The 23,547-nt window shown below is 37.9% G+C and overlaps 5 protein-coding genes across 8 annotated transcripts; 3 read left to right on the plus strand and 2 right to left on the minus strand.

The window, feature by feature from the left end:
- The first annotated feature begins 141 nt into the window (after positions 1-141).
- On the plus strand, positions 142-1,058 carry LOC149401860 (uncharacterized). The gene has a single exon (XM_089608730.1). It carries the CDS (start codon positions 297-299, stop codon positions 813-815), a length of 519 nt encoding a protein of 172 aa, XP_089464856.1. The 5' UTR covers positions 142-296; the 3' UTR covers positions 816-1,058.
- Positions 1,059-4,418: 3,360 nt separating this feature from the next.
- On the plus strand, positions 4,419-8,378 carry LOC149401861 (uncharacterized). The gene is made up of 13 exons (XM_089608113.1): positions 4,419-4,646; positions 5,117-5,226; positions 5,349-5,459; positions 5,552-5,609; positions 5,921-6,010; positions 6,102-6,196; positions 6,415-6,468; positions 6,712-6,846; positions 7,012-7,069; positions 7,190-7,304; positions 7,398-7,467; positions 7,742-7,813; positions 7,920-8,378. Exons 1-13 carry the CDS (start codon positions 4,484-4,486, stop codon positions 8,037-8,039), a joined length of 1,251 nt encoding a protein of 416 aa, XP_089464239.1. The 5' UTR covers positions 4,419-4,483; the 3' UTR covers positions 8,040-8,378.
- A 1,389-nt stretch (positions 8,379-9,767) lies between these two features.
- Positions 9,768-15,532, minus strand: LOC149401862 (Endosomal targeting BRO1-like domain-containing protein). The gene is made up of 8 exons (XM_089609021.1): positions 14,747-15,532; positions 13,085-14,035; positions 12,911-13,000; positions 12,303-12,371; positions 11,989-12,129; positions 11,002-11,050; positions 10,662-10,765; positions 9,768-10,583 (listed from the first exon to the last, which is right to left on the minus strand). The coding sequence occupies exons 1-8, from the start codon at positions 15,413-15,415 to the stop codon at positions 10,125-10,127; spliced, it is 2,532 nt and encodes an 843-aa protein (XP_089465147.1). The 5' UTR covers positions 15,416-15,532; the 3' UTR covers positions 9,768-10,124.
- Positions 15,533-18,277: 2,745 nt separating this feature from the next.
- Positions 18,278-19,771, plus strand: LOC149401863 (FAM133-like protein). Of its 4 annotated transcripts, none has more exons than XM_089609412.1 (3): positions 18,278-18,343; positions 18,597-18,683; positions 19,082-19,771. In XM_089609412.1, the coding sequence occupies exon 3, from the start codon at positions 19,107-19,109 to the stop codon at positions 19,620-19,622; it is 516 nt and encodes a 171-aa protein (XP_089465538.1). In that variant the 5' UTR covers positions 18,278-18,343; positions 18,597-18,683; positions 19,082-19,106; the 3' UTR covers positions 19,623-19,771. The 4 variants fall into 4 exon arrangements, with proteins under 4 accessions (XP_089465538.1, XP_089465536.1, XP_089465535.1 ...); XM_089609410.1 differs by having other exon boundaries at positions 18,284-18,343; positions 19,045-19,771; XM_089609409.1 differs by having other exon boundaries at positions 18,295-18,343; positions 18,587-18,683; positions 19,045-19,771.
- A 383-nt stretch (positions 19,772-20,154) lies between these two features.
- Positions 20,155-22,187, minus strand: LOC149401864 (FAD/NAD(P)-binding oxidoreductase). Its single transcript, XM_089609408.1, has 5 exons — positions 21,539-22,187; positions 21,067-21,166; positions 20,878-20,973; positions 20,705-20,785; positions 20,155-20,440 (listed from the first exon to the last, which is right to left on the minus strand). The coding sequence occupies exons 1-5, from the start codon at positions 22,078-22,080 to the stop codon at positions 20,378-20,380; spliced, it is 882 nt and encodes a 293-aa protein (XP_089465534.1). The 5' UTR covers positions 22,081-22,187; the 3' UTR covers positions 20,155-20,377.
- Between the last annotated feature and the right edge of the window lie 1,360 nt (positions 22,188-23,547).

The raw sequence follows: 23,547 nt of genomic DNA on the forward strand, positions 1-23,547 counted from the left end.
CCAAACTAAACACATGCGAAATTTCTTTTTCTAATACCACACTTCAAAACTTTTCCAACAGAAAGAAAAGAAGAAGAAAAAAAACGCGCATTCGTCAAAACAATAATAATAAATGAACAAAAGAAAAAAAATAAAAATCCCATACAACTTCCACGCACTTTTGCATTTGCTTTTACTTTTCTTCTAAATAACGCCTATCACGCACATGATTTTTTTTATTTTCTAACAATATATATACAGAGTCCTCAAAGCCCACACCAAACACAAACTACAAAGTTCATTATTAAGAAGAAATAATGGGAAACTACGCTTCGTGCACTTTGGCCATAACTCCGATGATGAAGAACTCAAAGGCGGTTAGGGTTATATTCCCCGGCGGCGAGATCCGACAGTTCCGAGAGGCCGTGAAGGCGGCGGAGATCATGCTTGACCTCCCAAACTTCTTTGCGGCGGACTCTCGGTCCCTCCACATCGGCCGGAGATTCTCCCCCCTCGCCGCCGACGACGAGCTCGAGCCCGGCTCCGTCTACCTCATGTTTCCGATGAGACGCCTCAACTCTCTCGTCACCGCCGCCGACCTCGCCGCCGTCTTCATGGCCGCCAACTCCGCCGCCAAGAGAATCTCCGGCGACAGAGTCAGAATTCTCCCTCACTCCGACGATGCAACCACCACCGCCAGAGATTCTCCGGTGACTAATGATAATAATAGAGGATTCGATCAGATCGTTCCGGAGTTTAAGTACAGATTAGCTACGTGCAGGTCTAGGAAGCCTATGCTGGAGACTATCAAGGAAGAGCCCATTCGTTTAAGATAGATCGTATCTTTCATTCATCTATATAGGAAATGATGGCAAAATATATATATATTTTTTTTTTTTCTTATCCTTTTTTTTTCTCTGGAGTGTATCAGGGAAGTGGTTTTTGGATGGGAAGAAGGGAAGTTTTTTTTTTTTTTTTTTTTTTGTGTGTAATTTATGGTCTCCTATTAAATTAATCATCTGTACATCCCGTACTTTCTTTCAAAATTAAGGACGAGTTAAAGACCTAATTTTGATTTCTGACTTTTTGTGGCTTGATATTAATATCAGTTTTACTCATTTACTACCACGTGTAAATTTCTTTCTGTTCAGTGGAATGTTTAAGATTGCTGATTGGAGTTGGAGAGGATTATTGGTTATTAATTATTAGTTTTCTCTTAAATATATACATATACGGTGCATATTGTAAGAAATTTAAATATAGAGTTTTGGAAAAGGTCACGAAACTCTCATACGGTGCATATTGTAAGAAATTTAACTACAAAAAGAACATTCTATGTTTCTTCAAAAAAAAAAAAAAAGGAACATTCTATGAGTTTTCTTGATCTCCAGCTAGAGAGCGTGGCTTGATAATATTAATCTTTTTCTCTCTTTGTAATCTGAATAATGTGACAGAAAAGTATGCGAGATCCAAAGGAAATTTCCAGGGAATATAAATGTGAATATATTAATATATCGCTGTGCTATGTGTGAATATACAGATCATGCCGGTCAATATCAAAAGTCAAAACTGATACGTACATGAACAAGTAAAACAAAGCGGCTATACAAGTACGTTGATTCAAGACGGTATTCTTTAATATGATTTAGAAAATAGGTAGCTTAATAAATAAATAAATAAATTCCCTCAGGAAACAAAAAAAATGACAATAATTAAACGAAATAAATACAATATGCCATCTACCCGGAAACTTCTACAAGCAGTCTCTATCAAGGTTTGATTTATTGAATCAAATAAGGTAAATTTATATTCTTAAATATGTTTTTTCTTTTTCTTTTTTGGTTTTAGCCAACTTTTTATTAATTTTCTGTTAATAGTCACAGTAATCTATTTACAGCATGTTAAAATACGTGAATGACCTCAAATAACCCCAGCCAAATTCCCGCCCATTATTTTCAGTCTATTAATTTAAATGGAAAACAAATATTCGGTCATACCTACTTGCACAAATTGAGGGAGGATTTTATTCGATATTGATTTTAAATCCCGGAAATCGAGGGAAGGTTGTTCATTAACCAATTATACCCATTTGAACACGCCACTTTTCTTCATTTTGTTTACCAAAAAAAAAAATTGGAAGCCGAGAGAAAAAAAGAGAGGAAGACGAGGAAAAAATTAAAAATCATCGGACGAATGACGAACGAAAGACGAAATCGACGAGAAAATGTATGTTTGTACCCGATTTAATTCATAGTTAACACGATTTTCTCATAGGGGTGTGTTTGTACATTATTTTTTTTGTTTATGGGTTGTTCTTCTTCGGTATGAGATGGTTTTTCCGTTGAAATTAGGTTTCGAAAATTGTTGAATGCATGTGTAAATAGACCGAAACAATTGAAGAAGGCAAAAATGGGTGTTCAAGATTGTTACATGGCCGGGATTGCAAAGGCCATCTTCCTTGCTCTCTTCCCGTGGCTCCACAACCCCAGCGCCTACATGTGGAACACCATGATTCGAGGTTGTTACATGGCTGGGATTGCAAAGGCCTGCGAGAAAGCTCCGACGCCCAAGGAAGATGGGTCGGTGATTTGTGTGATGAGAAAGATGAGTTTCAATGGTTATTTGGTTGTACATAATAGAATGATTCGTTTTTGTTCGGATGGTGTATATTCGTGTAAATACAAATAATATTTACAGTACATTCGTGTAAATACAAATCATATTTACAGTATATTCATTGTAAATGCACGTAAATAACAAATGTTTATTTTGAATTTCGTCTGACATTAACACACAGAAAATAACAATAAAATTCCGTCTATATTCTAGCCAATAAAAATAGTATCCTAATATATTAACATGTAATCAATTTGCACTTCAATTTGGGAATAAAAATAGTATCCTAAAATATATTATAACGTAAACTGAATGCACTTCAATTTGGGAATAAAATCTGCACTATAACAGTAAAGTTCACATTACAAAATAATTACACTCTTTTAAACACAAGTCACACATCTTCAGACCGTGCAATTCAAAATTCGAAAAAAAATTGCCAAATTTAATTCCCAGCCGAGAAATGGAAAAAAGGGCAAACATGTAAATCACGACAGTAAATAACATGTAAAAGAATGTAAATAACAAATGTATTTTTGTAAATGCACGTAAATAACAAATGTTTTTTTCTTTTAATTTCGTCCAACATTAAAACACACAAAATAAACAAAAATTTCCGTGTATATTCTAGTTAATAAATAAGTATCCTAAAATATATAATCACGTAATCAATTTGCACTTCATTTTGGTAATAAAAATAGTATCCCAAAATAAGCCATCGCACAGCTAAATGCAGTTCAAATTGAGAATAAAATCTTACTATAATAGTAAAGTCAACTATGCAAAATAAATACACTCAATTAATTACAGGTCACTCATCTTCAGACCGTGCAATTCAAAATTTTAAAAAATAATTGCCAAAATTAATTCCCAGCCGAGAACGGAAAAAGGGCAAACATGTAAATCACAAACGTTAAATTGAATGCCACGTAATCAAATTGATTATTTACAGAAAATTAACCAAAGGTTGACTATTTCTCAATTCGTGAAGGTTTGGTGGCTTATTTAGCTAATTTTTTGTTTTTTAAAAGATAGCTTTGCTACTAGTGAAGATTGAACCTACAACTTTCACTTTGAAGGCAGTGTGGAATTACCAATTAGGTTATGCTAAGTATCACTTAAATATGTTATAGTTAAATAGTCACTTGGATAGTTAAGGTATTGAATTTCAGAACTCCGATAACATAGAAAAAAATAAATTAGGGAAGATGATTGAAAGGAAAAAGATAATTGAATTGAATGAGAACCTAAGCTCGATTTAAATACAACATGTCAAATCAGAGAAATAAACGATCAAGTTACTTAAACGACTCGTCGTATCTTGATTTAACCAAAAGAATAGTAGTGCCGGTAATAAAACAATACCGTACACTCTACTTAATCTGAGCACACTAAACTTATACTCCAAGACTCCTTCTCAAGATTAACTATAAAGATCTTTCAGATTCATCTTTGACATGAGATGTTGCAAAGTCGGAGAAACTAAAGGCTTTGTGAATACATCTGCTATTTGATGATGCGTCCGTATTGGCAACAGCTTGACCAAACCTTGCTGAAAATGAACTCTACCACTGACGCCAAACAAATTAGAACTACAATATTGACAGATGGTGTCGGAGATCGACGACGATGTCGATGGAAATAGACGGTGAGAACGGCATTGGAAGGTGAGTGAAGCGATATTTTGGTAATTTTTTAAAAAATTGGCTAATTTATCTTAAATTTAGTAAATTTGGTTATTTTAAACTAAACTTTAGTAAATTTGAATATTTTGCTAAGCTCAAATTTTAAATTAGTTACATAGTCAATAAGGGTCGTTTTCCGCTTCATTAAGCATTTCTATACATTTTGGAATGCGCTGTGTCGTTTTTCGGAAGCAGAAGAAGAAATGAGCAGCGAAGAAGACGATCCAGTTTCCAAAGCCACCGTCGCCGCCGAAGAGCTTTACCATCTCCGAGACACTTTCTTCCCGGAAAATCAGTCGGAGAAAATTTCAGCTTTGCATGCTCACTCCGATATTGCTCTCACACTCCTCGATTCCATTCCACCAGGTATATATTCTTTCGGTCGTTCTATGACCTAATTTCGGTTCAATTTCTGTTCATTTCAATAGAGACTCGGTAGTTTTTCAAATTTTTAATTCAACATTGGTGATTTGAATGTCTTGTCGATTTCGTTCACTTCTATAATGCTAGTTTCGTTGAATTTTTTAGCGAGCGATATAGTGAGAGAGCTTTTCTAAAAGTGATTTGGTTTAAATCAAGTGCAGCGAACGTGTCAATATGTGTTGCTTAGGGTTAGATGATACACAGAGATCAGTCAATCTTGTCACTAGGAGATTTCCGGGACAGAACTTTGTAGGTTTAGTGAAATGATCTTCAGATAGAACTTCAAAGCATGTTGTGGTGAAACTATGTGAATAGGATTATTCAAGTGTAGTCATTGCTGATTAGAAACTTAATTTTTTTCTTCCATTAAGTAATTTATTTGTCAATTTACTTAATCATTAGCTATTTCGCAGAGCAAAGAAAGCTTCCCTTGCAACGAGCCAAGTATGAGTATCTGAGAGGCAAGATATTAGATGTGTTCCCCGATTATTGCAAAGAGGCCGAAGATCATCTCTCAAAAGCTGTGAGCAAGATAAACTCGTATCTACATAATATCGTGTTTTTATTCTGTTTATTCAAGAAGGAAACTTTTTGTATCAACGACATTCTCAAACCGACAGAAAGCTTTTTGTGTTGACTCTGCAGGTAAAGTTGAATCCGTCCCTTGCAGATGCTTGGTTGTGTTTGGGTAATTGCATTTGGAAGAAGGGAGACCTATCCGCAGCTAAAAATTGCTATACTCTTGCGTTAAGCAAGGTCGCTTTTCTTTGATTATTGCTTCTTAGCTTTACCTATTTTTCTTCGAGACTGTGTTATATGATATAGATACTACTTTATGGCTTCTGCAGGGTCGAAACAAGAGGATACTTTGTCAATTGTCGATGCTTGTAAGAAAAATGGGCCAAGGCATGTTGTTTCTGTATTGAAGTTGTTTTTCTCTTCTTTCTTATTGTTTTCTTATAATAAAAGCCTTGGATAGTTTACGCTTATTAATTGTTTACGTTAGATAAATAAATACTAAGTATGTAAATACAATAAATAAATTACACGTTTACATGTTTGCCCATTTGGAAAATTAATAATAAATAATAATAATAATGAGTCTCTATTGCAGCTTGGCATGTCTTATTTGTAACTTATAATAATAAGTAAAATAAGAACTTCAGATTCCTTCGAATGGCATACTTTTTTAAATAACATTCTCTGTGATATTTTAGGTGCTGAGAATCAGGCCGACCTTGTCGAAGAGAGCATCCAACTTGCTAGGGAAGCTATAACTTTGGATGTTAAAGATGGGAACTCTTGGTGTAAGAACTCATAGGGTCATTATTTTTTTTCCAAAGATTAGTTTCCTTTATTATTTTCTGCAAGTTGTGATTTATCTTTATTATATTGCAGACAATCTTGGAAATGCATGCCTCACAAGTTTCTTTGTGAGCGGTACTTGGGACCACAGCAAACTTCAACAGTCTTTGAAGGCATACCAAAATGCTGTAAGTCTGCAGAGTAAGAACTCGCCCCGGGGATTTATTTTTGTTTTGTTTGATTGTATTGCTCGACTTTTTTTTTTTCTTTCTTTCTTTTGCATCAGGGTTCCTTTCTAGGAAGTCCAATTAGTAGCTACCAATTACTTTTTGTTTCATTTCTTGAAACTGGGGTTTGTTCTCGATGTATTTAAGTAGAGATTGCTTACGTATGATCTGCATATCAGGAGAAAGACGAAGGAATGAAGTCCAATCCAGATTTATATTTTAACTGTGCCACTGTAAGTTCACTTTTTTTTTTTCCTTCAGAATGTCTTAACTAGTACATAGAATGAGAACCGTAGAATGCAACAATATTATAATGAAGGCAGAAGAGAAATTGGATAGATGTTTTTTTTTTCCCTTCCTAGAATAGTTATGTAATGCTGATTTGCAAATATTTGAATTAGCTGTGTAGGTGCAACTTGTTTGAACTTGTTTTTCGTTAAGCTTTATTGTGAAAAATAATAATGTATCTGTCGTAGGTAAACAAATACCTCGAAAACTATGAGCGAGCCCTTACTGGTTTTGAAGCAGCTGCTCTGAAGGACCCTGGGCTTATGGCCACGGAGGAAGTTGAGAAAATTACTTATCTTCTTAACAAGATACATAACTTTTTGGTAATTTCATTCTTGCTACTGATTTGTTATGCATCTAATATGTCTCATATCACTCTCGTATCGCCAGAGCTTGATTTTGTCTCAAAGAAGCAGTCTAATGGGGAAAATTACGTATTAAAAAAATTAAGATAAAATTCTTCTTTATCTTCCTCGGTGCGTTTTCAGGGACAGACAACACCAAAACGACTTGCGTCTATTGCTCAGTCATTAACTTCTGCAACTTGTAAGACACCCGATTCGTATAAAGATGCTTCAAATAGTAATTTGAGTGGGATTGAGTTTCAACTTTTTTTTGAATCTTTTGAACCACTTATTTTATTTAATATTATTGTTTTTTTCTCAGTAAATTTCTCCTATAAAAGGGGTACTGTGGATCTTTTGTTGGAGGGTACAAACAAAGGCACAGCAATAGCGGGAAAAGTGCTATTCTTCATCAAACACGAGAATGTCTCTCCTTTGTAAGTCTTACGTATAAAACACTCATCTTTTATCTCTTCTTTATATAGATTATATTATCCTATATGCGTGGGGTTCAAACTCTTGTTTTGCAGGTACTATTTGATTTGTGATTCAAATGCGACATGCTTTGTTCTATCGGTGTATGGTGTACGCTATGATGCGGTAAATGCTTTATTTATTTATTTATTTTATTTTTTTTTACAATGAAATTACATCCTTTGAGTTTATGTTAATTTTATCTTTAAATCTCATCGAGTACGGCATGATCTTAGTTTCCTTGACTTGTTTCATGACTTTTACCAAATACTCTACTTATACAAGGGTGACTAACCCTTCCCCTAAAATATATATTTATACTTTGTTTATGTATTTTAACTCACTTTAAGTATATCCTACAATCAACAAATAAATCAAGGATCCATGTCTTGTTTCGTAGATCAAAGAAGGAGACCAGGTAGCTGTATTAGAGCCCTTTTATCGCCACCTCAAAATTTCTTGGAAAGAAAAGGTAACATTTTTTTTTCTAAACTCGGTACTTAAATTTGATTAGCCCTTGATTAATAAGTAACTAGAGTTATTCTTAATTCTCGGTGCCCCTTGTCTGTGATTTGCAGGTTTATGATTTTAAATCAATTCGTGTGGATTTCTTGCATCAAGTTATTGTAAATGGAAAGCCTCTCATGCCCCAACAAGCTGTTCATTCCTCAATCGTTGCACAACACAAACCTACGTAAGAGCCGTGAACCACTGTTTCTTATCCAAGTATTTGTTTAGTTTTTCTGGTCAGGTGTTCATTGTAAATACAACGAATAGAGGAAAGGAAAAACAGTACTTCCAATTGCTTGCCATGAAGTACAACAGAAGGCTCATCGCGTGGTTTCGAATTTTTTTTTTTTTTTTTGGGTAAAGCTCCGTGCTTTTTGTGATTCTTTGACATTATAAATCAATCATTGAGATGCATATGATATGCCGTTTTAGTTCATGTGAGTGTAGACTTTCCTAGCTAGTTGTGAAAAAGCTTGATTTTGATTGTTGACTTAAGCTAGTTGTGAAAAAGCTTGATTTTGATTGTATTTTGGGTTTATATGTCACATTTCCTTCTTTTTTTTTTAGATATGCACATGTCACGTTTTCTTAATTCCCAGCGTTACACATAATTTTTTAACTTGGTCGTTTATTTTTTTTCTTTTAACAGTCATAAAAAACAATTTGTTTGACCTATTTCACAGTTTCATGGCAAACTTGCAGTATACATCACTCTCTAGTAATGATTGCTTTGATCTTTCTGACAGTGAAAACGAAAATACAAAGGGAAAATAAAATTAGTAGGGAAAACAAGGGAGAAAATCAAAATTCTAAGTAGTGTTTGGAAGTCATAAAAAATAGGAGGGGAAATTGAGGGGAAGGTAAAGACAGATGCACAAAAATGTAGTCTCCACTCAGAAAAATTTGGAGAGATTCTCATTTTCCATCCGATTTTTCAAGGAAAACGGAATTCTCACTTTAATTGTACACTTTTCCTCCTATTTTTCCTCTTTCTTTCATTTACATCATATTTTTCTTCAATCTAAACAACATAAGAAATATAGGAGTGATTCTATTTTCATTTCCCTCCTATTTTTCGGGTTCCAAACGAACCCTAAACGCCCGGTCTGGTCTAGTATTTCTTAACAAGATCGGTGGAGCGACCCAAACCATGACGTGATCTATATAGGAGTGACTCTGTTTTCCTTTCCCTCATATTTTTCGGGTTCCAAACGAACCCTAAACGCCCGGTCTGGCCTAGTATTTCTTAACAAGCCTAATAGATTTGATGGATGGTGGTAGTGTGTCATCTACTTACTAAGGCGAATTGACACGTGTAATTTTTTCATTCGTTTGATTTTTCAAGGGAATTGGTGATGTCTCAACTCGTATACAACTCATATACGAGTCATGACTTTGTTTATGGTTTATGGCTAGGTGTGACATTTATAATATGGTTTATGGCTAGGTATAACAATATGACACATAATTTTTTTCGTTAGTTTGTAACTTTTAAATTAAATTGGTAAGGTGTCATTTCCTGAGGTGTTTTGTTGAAGTATGATTGTGCAATATGAGTCAAGGGAATGGTTGAATTCAGCCAAAGTGGTCTAATAGGATTCCTAAAACCATGAGGATCTATGCTTTTAAATCAATAATCCGACAATGGTGTATGCGCAACAGAGGAAAGAATTGTACGGTTTTTTTTTAAGAATCTCTTAGACAACTGATACCGTGTGAAAATCAATGTTGCTATATTCACTTATAGTTTTAATAATTACCGATGCACAATTTAAAATGGAAGGGAAAAATGCAATCTAAAATCTTGGTGGATAACTAAGATTCATTTAAACTATCATACTTAACGAAAGGGATTTGGACACAGGAAGACAGACACATATACCCCATTCCAAATTTGTTTCCAAATTCTACGTAAATAAGAGGACAAACACAAAGGCCAATTTTACAAAATTAATTCAATAGCTAAATAACTGGACGACTTTCAACAATAAACACATTTATTAATTATGACATGAATGTGTTGTAACACATGTATAACACATACAGAATCCTGAAAAACGAGCCGTGCACTTGACATACAGAATCCTGAGCCAATACGAACATGAATACTCTACAAGATGAACAACGATATGTGACTGTACAATCTGAAAACATCTCAACGAACCAAGCAAGAAGCCAAACAATTTTATCGAAAAATATTACTATCATGTTTTTTTTTATTATTTTTTATCGTTTTACCGAAACACTATAAAATAAAGCCTTTTTAGATTCCACTATTGGGGCTTGTAATAACCGCCGCCTTGTTGTTGGTTGTGGTAGGGCCCGGGGACGGAGTACGGCGGCCGAGGCATCGAGCCCGACTGTTGTGGGGCCGGAGCGTTGTTGTTGTAGTATGGGCCCCGCCAGCCGGGGTAGGCGGGCTGACCGTACTCGTGGCCAGGTGGCGGAGGATGGGTGGGGCCCGCCATGTGGTAGGGCGGCTGTGGGGCCGGGGGCTGGTAATAGTGCTGCTGAGGTGGCGGGGCGGTTTGGGACTGGTGGCCCGCCGGAGGATATGTGGCGGTGTTATTGGTGTGGTGGCCGCCGGAGTAAGGAGGGGCGGCGGATTTGGGGTCTTGATGGAAAGAGAGACCCGCCATTTGCCTCTGAACATCGTCGATCATCTCTCTGCACTGAATGTTTCTCGTCATTATGAAGTCACTGCACTGTTGCTTCACGTTCGTCACCGCGTCCTGTGTTTTAAACAGTCTCTAGCGTCAGAAGAAAAAAATGGTAAAGAGTGATATCATTGGATATGCTATTGAACTGACCTGAAGCGTGACATAAAACTTCAAGCCCTCGTTGATGTTGTCCTTGATTTCTCGGAACTTTGCAATAGCAGCTTGGATCTGCTTGTAGCATTTCTCACGAGATGCTGCGTAGAGAGAGAGAGAGAGAGAGAGAGAGAGAGAGTGTTACTTCTTTGAGTTGGAAACCGCTAAAGGAAAGCCAATTGAAAATTGGAGGAACTCTAAAGACTGAATAAAATTTACTGAGAAGAAAGGTTTGGTGTAAAATGAAATGCAGTTTGACTACACACATCTCATACGATCTTCATATATGACCAGAGTTCGACAAGCAGAAAGAAAATTTATGTAGAAATAGCTTTACCTTTGTAATCTTCAAGATTAAAGATAGCAGAGAAATCTGCATTTTGTGCCTGAACCATTGATGAACAGAAGTTATCAGGAACATGATGGGAATGTAGTAAACATGTGTTATAATTCGTATCGGACTGCATTTTAAGTACCAACAACATACAGTAAAACACCCGTTTTGAGGAATATGATACGAGCCGTGAGTGTGTTGTAGTAGTTCATCAAGCTAGGCTACTACTAATAAAAAATTAAGTCATAAAAATACGATTGACCAAATAATACTTGGTAGCTTGCAAGGCTCATGACCTTGAGGTCACGGGTACAAATCCCGTCTCCGCAACATTTTTTGGTGGGTTAATTCTATCATTATGAACAGTTATATCATTATTGGAGAGATATTATGGGTCTACGATTATGTCTTAGTTTCTGTTCGGTAAGGACTTAAATACGTGTTTCAATACCGATATTAGAGGTATCGTAGCGAAGATAACGAAGTGAGATAAGCGAAGATAATGAAAAGTATGAGTTATAAGAGTGCATTATTCCAAACAATCTGCATTAACTCTATACATACGACTTCTCCAATGAACTCCAAAGATGATTACAAGCTCAGTGTTTGTAAGTAACCAAATGGTTAGGTCAATAATAAAATACTACTCCTAACCAATAATTTTGGTGTCATTGTTTATTTGTTGGTGATATGCATTTCGACCTACAGACTACAGTGAAACACATCTCTAAGAACATTATAATCTCCTAATTCTTACTTCTTGTAGGTTTTTTTAACCAATGTAGTTAGTTCAGTTCAAAATAAGCTGTTTTTTCTTTTGTTCCTAAATGAGTTCTCATCGAGTAGTTTTTATATCATAGTTCGTAGAATTAATTGATAAGCGTGGAACTCTCCAATTTTTACACTTACATTACCATTATTTACTAATATGACTAGTGATGTAGATGATGTACTAAAGAAAAGAGACATGGGATTTCTTGGCCAATATACCTGGATTTGCAGAAGCAGTTGTTCTTGCGCCTCAATATTTTGCGTAATTTCTTCACAAATATGATCGTACTTTGAAATCTCTTTCCTGTATAGATCCTCATATGATCCAGTCAATGTCATCAACTTAGGCAGTATATTATCCTGGAATGCATATAAAAACAATTGAGTCTGAAAGGATAAAAACTCGATCTACCAAAACAGCATAATAAACTTTAATAAAAGGCCATTACTTATAGAATATTAGTAGCAGCAATGAAATTTTACATTCATAGAGCCTAGAAGATGACCATAAATTCATTATAGAATCAACTAACCTTCCTCTTCATATCTTTAAGCATATCTTCAAGACCAGCCCGTTCAGCACCAAGCATTTCTAACTGTCTCTGAATTACGAAACAAGAGAAGAAACAAAAGAAAAAAATGGTTAACGTTGGTACAACCTTAATCCAGCACAATGACCATGGCATCAATAACAGGAAACTACTATTCAAGAGTCACGACATTGGGTTCTTCAAATTTTAACCTAACGCTCAAACAAAGGATATACTTAACGCTTTTCAAAAACTGAAACTGAGGTGACAAGAGAAAACGCAGATTCTAAAAGCCTACACTCGTAAATACAGGAAGTCTTTATGATTTCAGGTTTTAAACACACAACATTTTCGATTCAATGAATAACGAGAACCCAGCAGCATTATAAATAGAGTATACACAACCTATATAACTTTCATTTTGATATACGAATGAGCTGTTTACGATGAAAACTTCTAGCTAATAAAGGTCATCAACTTTTATAAGCTGTACCATGAAAATCATGTGATGGAGACATAAAGCAGGAAGGGAACAAACAAGACATAGATAGCAATAGCATAATTAAAACACTTGTGGTATGAACAAAATTATTTGGCTTAAAAAGTATTACCAAACTCTGCTTCAGTGAACCCACGATAGCATCTTCATTAGCATCCATTGACATGATTGGCCTTGCTAGCGAGGGAAGTGCAGACTCAATCTGCAACGAGTGATCCACAGTTAAACATAAGAGAAAACACAAGTACTCTATTCAGTCGAGATCAGAGTCAATTGAAAAACATACTGGACGACGATCAAGGATTGACATGAGCGATGAATGATCCCTGACAGAGCGCTCAATCCGAGCATCGCTATCAGTTGCTTGCTTTAAGTTAGCAGCAAATCTGTTCAACCTGTCCTGCAAATTCTTTGTAAGAGTGCTCGACTGAGGCCTAGTCCACCTTGTCCCGAATTGGCCTCGGAACTGACTGTCTTCTATAGCCTCTTTCTGCAAAAGTTCCTCGATCTGGATCAGCATTTCCTGGTTCACCCTTCTAAGATCTACAAGTTGTTGTATCTCCATTTCCAAACCAGCAGGACCACCACAAATCTGCACCGCCTCAACGTCTTCCTTGAGATCTGTGGGAAGTGTGAAATTCCCTTCCAGAGCAAGAATGGATTCCGGTAGGTCCATCTCCTTGAGCTTCACCCGGGTCAGCTCACTAGCTTGCTGCAACTTCTCAGCCTGTGTCCTGATAATGTCATCGACCATTTCGGTGTACCTCGAGAGAGCTTTTGCACTACTATCCGGGACGAGACTAGCGAACATCTTTTCCTTGCTTGCGTCCAAAATTTCAGTCATTGACAAGGGTTTGACCATGGGAACTCCGGGGAGAGGCGGTAACGATCCCGGCGCCGGGACCCTCATCAGGTAAACTCTGTCGTTCTCTTTCAAGGCTCTCTCGAGATTACGGTTCATATTGGCTTCCAACTTGGCGATAGCGTCTAAAAGCTGCGCAGGAGCGCCTCTTGAAGACTTCTTAGCCTCGGTTAGTGCGTGGATTCCGCTCCTCAGCCGTGCGATCTCCTCCGCGATCTCTTCTTTCTCGTGCAATTCCAAGCCACACCGATAGCAAGCTTCTGCGAAAAATAGAGCAGCCTTTAGCTGCACGTGAGCTATCCAGCCCTTGTCGAAATGATTGTTCAAAGGAGGAGCGTTCAGCGCTGCCAACGCTTCCTCGTAATACAACCCGACCTGTGACAACATTCGCGTCAACTAATTTTCAAAAGAGAAACGAGCAAGCAACAAAGCCATTGTATAAACAACAAATTCCATAGTGAAATGTGATAACCTTCAAATTCCATTCATAAACGCAGGAATTATAAGATTAACCCGGGAGTGAAGAAAACTGAAATTCTCCCAAAAAGCTAAAGCCTAAACCCAAACTAACTCTTGAAAATAATAATAATAATTCTTATATCGACTAACAATTCATTTCCTTGCTTAAACTGTCCTATCAAAATAGAATCTTTTCAAGTAAAGATCCAAAACATGTGCATTCGATACAAAGTAATGAAAAAAAGAACTCACTACAAACATTGATGACAAGGCAAGCATAATCCCAATCAGTGAACCAGGTCAACAGAGTCGAGTACCAAATCATCAAGATCCTGGTTACTCCGACCCGAAATCATTCAGGCCCATTATCTAATTTCCCAAAAAATTTACTAAAACTGCACATATTATAGCAGAGACAACAAGTCCTCGACTCTAACCGATCAGCCCGGCCAAGAAGTAGGTTATATCAACTAATCCCAATCAGTGAACCAGGTCAACACAGTCGATTACTAAATCAAAGAATCAAGTCAGACTTCCTTAGCATTCTCAGAAACACTTAACCAGAGACAGTAAACAAATCCTTGACACAATTCAATACATAAACCCAATTGGTATGACTAAACTGACCTGCCTGGAGATCTTGGCGCAGACCCCGGGTGTGCTTCCCTTGGCAATGGAGTTCTCGAAGACGCACTCCTGAGCCTGGGCGAGCATGAGACGCTCGAGCATCCCGGCGCTCTCAACCGAGATATCCACGGTGGCTCCACCGAGCGCGGCCTTCGTGGCGGCGTTATCCCGGAGGAACGCGAACGCTCCGGCGGCGGCGATGAACGCGTGCGAGGCCGAACGGCATCCCTCGGCGGAGGACCGCTCGTGCGACAGCGCGATCTGGCTCGAAACCGCGCCGAGGTTGAAAAGCACGGCGGCTTTCTCGAGGTGGATGTTCTGCTGCGAAGCCTTCAGTTTCTGCCGGAAAGCGTCGTGCCAGACGAACGTCACGGCGTTGACGTGATCGCGATCGCCGGAGATCGGGAACCGAGTCTCGACGAGGCACAACGCGCGAAAGTAGCGCTGGAGGAATTCGCGCCGGGCGGCGAGCGACGACGGCGAGGGATCCGAGGCTCGCTCGAGATCGGCGCGGAGGGATTTTAGGGTTTCGAGATCGTCGTCGGAGTTTTGGGCGTCGCGCTCGGAGTAGTTGAAAGCGATGTAGTTGCGGAGAGGTCTGTAGAGGTCCACCGGAGTGGTCTTCTTCTCGAATAGAGCTAGCATGATCGACGGCGACGGCGAAGCCATTGCCGGAATTGAAATTCCCTTTTCCTTCGTCACAAAGAAATGAATGGACTTTTTGGGTATATTGACGAAATGAGATTTCTTGCTTTGTCACCTCTATCTGTCTCTATGTATGTCCTGTTTTTTCTTATATTTCTTAATTAAAATTATTGCTTGTTCATGTGAATAGGGTCCCCAAAAAATAAATATAGTAAAGGAAAGGTATTTTACATTAATTTGTTTAAATGATTTTAATTGAGACTGATTGAGAGGAAGTATTTTTGGAACTTAGTCGGTCACCTTATTTGCCTGGTGATATGTGATATAATCCATTACATTTCCTTATATAATAACTCTAGCAACAAAACCACTTCCAAATTACAAGAGTTTACTCTCTAAAAAAAAACCTAGTTACTCCGACCCGGGGAGGACGACGATGGTCGCGTGTATTTGCGAATGAAGCTTTATCCACGGCGGTTCTCGTGACACCTGAGTTGTGGTTCTTTCTTCATCAACTCTCTGATGCATCGGATGGCTACTTCATCTAGAGTTCCATTCGGAATTCTCTTGGAAGTTTTGGATTCGGGCTCAGATCTCAGACCGAACGGAGCGGTCTATGTCGAGTGGCTCCAGTTGGTCCTCAGTCAGGAAGACGATTCTCAATTTCATATATGGAGTGTGGCTTTGGTTTGGTCCTCGATCTGACGGCGGTTCTTGGATCTAGATCTGTGTTTCGGCTCAAGTTTGGTATTTAGCTCTGCTGTCGTTTCTTGTTTCCAAGTGGAGATATTGACATTTGTCTCATCCTCAGGTGGTCACGGTCTCCGGTGGTGGTGATTTCCTCGTCGACGACAGGACTGTGGAGGCCGGCTTTGATTCTTCTCTTGCGGGGGCGTTTTCGTTGCCAACCGAGGTGAGGATGTGAGAGGTGGCTGGAAGAGGCTAGGCCAAATATCGTAAGGTGTAGTTGGGTGTGAAGTTGCCTAGTGTTTTAGTTATTTTTTTTAGTCTAATAGTGTTGGTCTGTTTTATTTAGTATGTTTAATATGAGTTTGTTCTTTTAGGTAGTGCACTATTTAGGGTGGTTCTGAGTATCAAGATGAGATAGATATTCTTGGTATAGGATTCGAGCTCATAGTCGTGTTTGGGAGTGGTTCACGTCATCTTCATGAATTGCAAAATAACTTTGTTGAAGGGACCTAAAGGGAGTTCCAAGCGGGTTATGACATTACATGAATTAATAGACCCTTTATGTAAAAGTTCAATTTGTGCACAAAAGACACAAGAAGAATAGAGCAAAATTCACGCTCTATTAAATATCCATTTATGGATGGTGGAGAGATCCAATCAACCACGATCCATTGATCAGGATGACGACAAATCTTCAGGTTGTAAAGACAAAAGTCTAACAGAGTTTTTTGAGCAGGAAGGTGGACGACGGCTAACCCGTCTCCAAACAAAAACATAATACAACACCAATACTTAAAACTAAAGACAAGTAAAAAAAAAAAAACACCAAGACCCAAAGCCATATCTAAATCAACCCTCAACCAAATCCGACAGTCGGCACACCGGCGGAGCGGACGTCCTGTCGTCAAAGACCAACACCGCGAAAACCCACCCATATCTGAAACCCCGAGACGAGCGGCGGAGCATAACTTTTGTCATCGAAGACCGAGATGACGAAGCACCACCCAAAGTCGGAAGCCCGAGGAGAGAGCCGGATGGGTGGTAGCGAAGCTGCCAGGCGCAGACCCAAGCGTTGAAGAACGGCGGAGCTGCGGAGAGGTTGCCTGAATGTTGCAGTGTGTTGGATATGAAAAAAGCTAAGATCTGGAGAAAATAGGTTTAACGAAGGAAAAAGCAAAAAACTAAAATCTTAAAATATAATAGAAAACACTAAGGCTCCCCCCTAGGTCAGATCTTGCCGCAGCTGCTGCATCCGGGCCCTAGAGGGGGCTCAAGAACCCTAGGGTTTTGTTGGGGTTTTCTCTCTTTAGGTCTTTGCTCTTCTAGATAAAGAAATGAGTCCCTGATTTGCTTGTGTTGTTTGTATGTTTAAGTAATTTGCTCCTTATTATATATGTAATGAATGTGTTAGCACGATATCTTATTAAAACTTAAAACACATTTTCTCCACTTAAAAAAATGTTTTTTTTAATATTAAAATTAGTGATAATATCATTAAAAATATTTGGGTTTGATCAATTGACACAATAACACAAAAAGCCTTCAGTTTTCGACTTAATAAATTATAAAACAAAAACTTTCAGCTTTTTATTATTTAAAAACCTTGGGATTAAGATTATTGATTTCTATACACAAATATTTAAAAATAGTCAAAATTCATTATATATAATTAACAACAATATTTCTAAGCACAATTAATCTATAATCTGAATTGGCTATTTCAAAAATATTTATGTATAAAATCAACAATAGTTAGGATTAAATTAAAAAAAAAAGTGAATATAAAAGGCTTTAAAATCATAAAAGAAAATAATCAACAATAATTAGAATATTTATATAAAAGTGAACATACGAATTTGTTATAACTAGTCAATCTTAGTTTTTCTTAAAATTTTAACTAAAATTTCATTTTATTTAAAAAATAGTCAATCAGATAGAAATAAATTAAATTATTTAATTTTTTTTAAAAGAATACAAATTATTGGGTTACTAATCTAATTGTCTCAAAAGAAAACAAAAATGAGGATTAACATAAGGTTTTTTTGTAATATAATGTAAAATATAAGGTATTATTGCGTCGCTTATTCAAAACTACGGGCTTTAAGCAGTATATAAAAACGTTAGACGTTTCTGGAAGAAAAGCAAAGTCTAAGTTGGAGAGAGAGACACGATACGAGGTTAAGTCAAGCCAAGCCAAGCCAAGACCTGAGAGAGAGAGAGTTCGTCAGACCGCCCGATCTCCGAGTTGTTCTGTTCATTCAGGTTTGCTATTCCGTTTGGGTTTGTTGGTTTCCACTTCGTTTTATACCAGATTTACAGTTTGAGTTCATAGAGAAGAGAGAAAAAAAGTTTTTTTTTAATTTGAATGGTCGAAGCTTATTGCTTTAAAGCCGAGTCTCACGATTTCGGGATGTAGATGGCCCTCGAAGCACGATAGCTATTAACTATAATAAACTTAAGATACTGATTTTTATGAAAAAAAAAATTTCTTCTGTTTTGTGTTAGTGTTGTACAGGTTTGTCTTTTGGATTCTTGGAGAAACTAAAGAACCTTTTGGGTTTGGTCTTTCGGACTTGGAGGCTTTTCCTCTTTATCACACGAGGTAAGGAACATGAATTGAAATCTACAGTTTTATTTATGTCGATTTCTTAGGAACATGAATTGGTTATATAGGCTTGTTAGGGTTCTTACTATTCGGGTAATTGGGCTCTCTAAGAAGGTGGTATCGAGAAATTAGGCATTACGAGATCTCGGCTTATAACTTTGCTTTCGAGGAATAGTCTTAGAACTGATATAGCTTAATCAGATCCCAAAACGTCGAAGCCTTAATATTCTTAATCAAGTTTTGAAAGCACAAAGAGTTTTTCCGATTGTTACATTGAAAACGAGGTGTCTTAATGGATCGGAAAGTGTGATGTGATGTGATGAGGCAACAACTAACATGGATTTCTCTCTTCTGCGAGATGCGATTTTCGGGTCATCACGGAACGAAAAATGCAGTTTTTCCGGCGGTTTTGCGATCGGAATGGACGCCAAGAAATTCATCCAACTCGTGGAGGAGAAGAAGAAGAGGGCTCTGGAGAGGAAAGAAGCTCCTCTCAAATGGGAACAGAAGCTCGAAGCCGCCGCCACGGCCAAACACAAGAGCCGCTCCGATTCCTCCGACAGCGACGGTGAAAGCAAACGAAGAAGAAGAAGAATAAGCCACAAAAAGCACCGAAGAACAAGAAGGCACTCCCACTCGGAGGACGATTCCGAGGAAGAAGACAAGAAGAGAAAGAGGCGACGAGGCCACGAAAGGAGAAGAACGTCGTCGGACTCGACCGATTCCGATTCGGATTCCGATTCTGATTCTGAGTCGAGTGACGAGGATGATAGAAGAACGAGAAAGAGACGGCACGTTAAGCACCGCCACAGACACCGCCGATCCGATTCCGATACCTCTGACGGTGACAAGAGCGAGCGGGCGAGAAGGCACTCGAAGCACAAGTCTAAGCATCGGAACGGTAACGGAGACTCTAATGAAGATGCCGAGACATGAATTCAGTTGATTTTACAGCGAAATAGATTGACGGCTTGTCTAGAGTGAATGTTGATCTAATAATTTGGTACAGGATTCTTTTACATAAATTTGGTACTGGATTCTTAGTTTTCCATACATTTATTATTTCAGCTGGCACTTCTTTTATCTGGCTCTTAAAAGCTTTACTGTTTTTACCTTCGTCTCGGTCGCAAGGTTGAATCAAATTAGTTAATTACTTGGCGCAAAGTTTATTAATTTATCAACCGATGCCAAGTTCCTCTTGCCTTTTTAAGTGGGTGAAAAGGAGAGGAAAATTTAATGACGTGACATGAAATCAGTTCGACAAAAATCATATAAATCAATGAAAAAAGGGATTCAACACTGAAGTCTTTGTATACACCAGATTGTGTATGCACTTTGTTCACTGAATCCCATACATTAGCACTGAAAAGCAAACTATGGCATTTCTAGAAGAAAGGTCAAACTATAACTGAATTTGTTTACTATATATTCTTATCTTTTTGGTATCAGAATGAACGGAGACCGAAGGTGGGGGCAAAATGATCTTTTAATATAACAAAACCCCAAAACAGAGCAAATAAATTATTTCAGTTGTACAATAATGATATGTGTTAGACTAAGTTTTAATAACTCCTCGTAACGAGGATGTACTATGAATGAAGACGTAGTTTAATAAAGCTGTTGACGCTTTAACTAGTTATTCTGCTTCTCAATGAATGAATGCTATCATGAACAAATGCCAACCAAACCGGTCAAAAATTCTTCAGTATATTGTCGCTCGATACACCTTCCTCGACAAGAATTGAGGTAATTTCCTGCAAAGAGAAGGAACAAAAAAAAAATCAAGATCAATGTCTAGAGACCGAAAAGAAAGAACTTTGATTTATTCTCATTTTTTTTAAGGGTGATGAGTTATCAGGTATAGCAATGGAAAGACAGGAACTTTATTAACACAACAAGAGGAGTTTTTTATTCTTCTTCTTCTTCTTTAAAAAGACATTTCCCATTAGATCTGTAATTGCTCTTCCTAAATTTCAATCCTTAGAAGCACATAAAAAGAAAAAGACGAAACGAAAAACCTCAGTCATCTGCTTTTGGCCGCAGAGTACGACTCCCGTGGAGGCAGGATTGAAAATTTTCTTCGCTCTCCTAAAAGCAGCCTGCAAAATCCCAAAGCAAAGCGATCGATGATACAAAAATTCACTCGAGTTTCCAAAACCGAATCTTACTAAGAATTTCTTCACGTTTTTACCTGAACGTAACCGCTTTCGCCGTTCCAATCCTCACTCGGCTGTGACAACACTGGCACGACTGTAACGCCCGAAGATTCCCATTCCTTGAATCTCTCCTGCAACAGAAACAATAACAAACCTTTCATTAGATGAATAAAGAAAAACCCAAATTCGATTGTGCAGACAACTAAATTCAACTATGTATCAACCTGATATGCCAGTCTCTGGAGATTTCGAGCGCCGTAGAACAGCCTAACATCCGATCTCTTGCTGGCACTAAATCCTGACTCGATGAGTGACCGTATTGGACTGCATTATGTGAAAAGTTCACTCTCCAATTATTCAAAATTGTGTTCATTCCACTTAAAATCATGAACCAATGAATAATTCTGGTATATTCAACCCAAACTTTTCTAGAGTAGCCATCTATGTCTCCAATCAAATACACATTTTGGTAAATAAAGCTTCATAATCACGCTGTTGGATTGTGATGAATTGATAAGTTAGGGGTTCGAGTGATATCCAATCAGAAATTTTCTGCCTATCAGTCTATATCCAATCAAATCACAACTTTGTGTTCAAAGCTTCATAGTTTTTATGATCGGATTACACGAACGAAACCCTACCCAATAACGTCGTCGAATTTGATCGAATCGATAAAATAGGGTTTCGAGCTCAAACCTAATAGCAGATCCGGTGGCGAAGATGAGAACGGTCGGAAACTTTTCCGGCGGCTGGATTCGATCAACTTCGAATCCGCCGCCCATGACAGAGCTTAGCTCGACGAGGTCGCCTCTCCGGAGGCGGCAGAGAAGCTCCGCCGTGGATCCGGAGACGCTCTTCACGAGAAACTCGAACACCGGCGAGGCGCCTCTCGTCGGCGGCGATGCGATCGCCAGGAACGTAGGCTTCGGAGAGTCGCCGACCTTGAGCTGGAGGTACTGGCCGGCGCGTGTGTGCGACGCGGCAAGGTCCGGCGAGTCGGAGAGGTCGACTGCAATGTGGAAGAGTGATTCGGCGGCGGGCTCGATGGCGGAGAGAGGCGCCGGAGTCCAGAGAGCCGCATCTTGACGAACGGCGGCGGCGGAGACGGCGATTCGGCGGCGGAGATTCAGACGGCGCAGGATAGACATGGGTGGGAAGAGCGCGCTAACGTGCGCACTTGGGCGCATCGGAAGAGGCGTCGCCACTGTTGTTGCGGGTGAGAGGGCTGTGATAGACATATCGTCTTTTTATTTATTTAATTATTTATTTTTTGGGTACGGAATTGGCGGCGGAGAGAGAGAGAGGAGCTAGGCGGTGGAGTTTTTAGTCAAACTATATGGTGTTGGTGGACTTTGAAAGAGCTCGGTCAGCGATGTCCACGTGGCGTCTTTTGGTTTCATATCTTCTTTTTGTGGAGAGATAAAGCGTTTTTTTCAGTTGATTGTGACCGTCCAATTCCGAGTTGTACCCGTGTAGGATGAGATCATGAGTTTCTCTACTTATTTCGCTTATTTATTTATGTTTTAAATTTGTGTACTATGATTTTACATCATTGCCCCTGTATTGTACCAATGTGAATGTGATACAAGAATTTTTTTTTTTTTTTTTTTTTATGTATTTTTTATATTCAATTTTGTTTTTAGCAATTTCAGTCGTTTCGTCAACTTTTTCGTCAAAAAATCTATTAAATTATCACGTGACCAACACGTGATGCCTTTAAAAATGAAAATTTATTATTTTTTTCCTCTTCTACAAATTAGTTATTAAATAAAAAATTGTTTTAATAAATAAAAGAAGAATAAAATTTAGCAAAACGAAAAGAAAAGAGAGAGTAGAGTTTCGCTCAAAGAAATCTGACCAAGCGAGAGAGAGTAGATATTGCAGTTGACGAAGATGAACCAAAGGAGAAGAGATATCATCTTCGTTCACTCGTATCATGTCGGAAAACAAAGAAGATAGATAGAGCTTCCGAGAGAGAGAGAGAGAGAGAGAGAGAGAGAGGGAGAGAGTAAAAGATCGAGGAAGAGAACAAGAGAAGAAGGGTTAGTTGTATATTAAATAACAACTTTACCCTTAAAAAAAATAGCATGTGACGAGCACATGTCACACTTAACTGACAGAATATCAAAAAAGTTGACGGAATGACTAAAGTTGCTAAAAAAAATTTGAATATAAAAAATGTAGGAAAAAAAAAGTTCATGTACCACATTGACACAACAGCCATAGTATAGGGGCAATGATGTCATTTATTCTTTTATTAATTAATTTAGAAAATATCCAATTATGTATTGTTCGGGTGATTTTATTTGGCACTCACCTTCGCGTCTTCCTTATCCATTGTATATGTGGTGCCTCAAAAAATAGTTAACACAAAACAAATAACTATTGATGCTAATTTAGTGAATCACTAAATCACATTGTTATTAATGTATTAATAGTTTATTCAATTTTATTAACTATTACAATTAATAATTTTAACTACCTTATTATTGTTAGAGATTATTACCCACATGAAGATTTATATGTAATCTTCTAGACGCTGAAATTATCAATAAAATTAAGATAATGATAGCTCTTCTTATAAAAAAATTAAAAATTAAAAAAACCTTTCTTGGTTCTTCTTCCTTCATATTTTTCAATCTAAGATACGGATATCTCTTCTTGCCCAGTCATAAAATGGCTTAAAACTATAAGAATTTCGGTAA

This window comes from Urtica dioica, chromosome 3 (assembly GCF_054948205.1).
Source record: "Urtica dioica subsp. dioica isolate 48M chromosome 3, U.dioica_male_clone48M_v1_H2, whole genome shotgun sequence".
NCBI classification, from domain to species: Eukaryota; Viridiplantae; Streptophyta; class Magnoliopsida; order Rosales; family Urticaceae; genus Urtica; species Urtica dioica.

Coding starts and splice junctions, on each gene's coding strand:
- LOC149401860 (XM_089608730.1), top strand. CDS start 297: ATGGGAAACTACGCTTCGTGCACTTTGGCCATAACTCCGATGATGAAG.
- LOC149401861 (XM_089608113.1), top strand. CDS start 4,484: ATGAGCAGCGAAGAAGACGATCCAGTTTCCAAAGCCACCGTCGCCGCC. Junction 5,227..5,348: donor AAGATCATCTCTCAAAAGCT/GTGAGCAAGATA, acceptor TTGACTCTGCAG/GTAAAGTTGAATCCGTCCCT. Junction 5,460..5,551: donor ATACTCTTGCGTTAAGCAAG/GTCGCTTTTCTT, acceptor TGGCTTCTGCAG/GGTCGAAACAAGAGGATACT.
- LOC149401862 (XM_089609021.1), bottom strand. CDS start 15,415: ATGGCTTCGCCGTCGCCGTCGATCATGCTAGCTCTATTCGAGAAGAAG. Junction 12,130..12,302: donor TTAAAGATATGAAGAGGAAG/GTTAGTTGATTC, acceptor TATGCATTCCAG/GATAATATACTGCCTAAGTT. Junction 10,584..10,661: donor AGTTTTATGTCACGCTTCAG/GTCAGTTCAATA, acceptor TTTAAAACACAG/GACGCGGTGACGAACGTGAA.
- LOC149401863 (XM_089609412.1), top strand. CDS start 19,107: ATGGACGCCAAGAAATTCATCCAACTCGTGGAGGAGAAGAAGAAGAGG.
- LOC149401864 (XM_089609408.1), bottom strand. CDS start 22,080: ATGTCTATCACAGCCCTCTCACCCGCAACAACAGTGGCGACGCCTCTT. Junction 20,974..21,066: donor TCCAGAGACTGGCATATCAG/GTTGATACATAG, acceptor TTTCTGTTGCAG/GAGAGATTCAAGGAATGGGA. Junction 20,441..20,704: donor GCCAAAAGCAGATGACTGAG/GTTTTTCGTTTC, acceptor TTCTCTTTGCAG/GAAATTACCTCAATTCTTGT.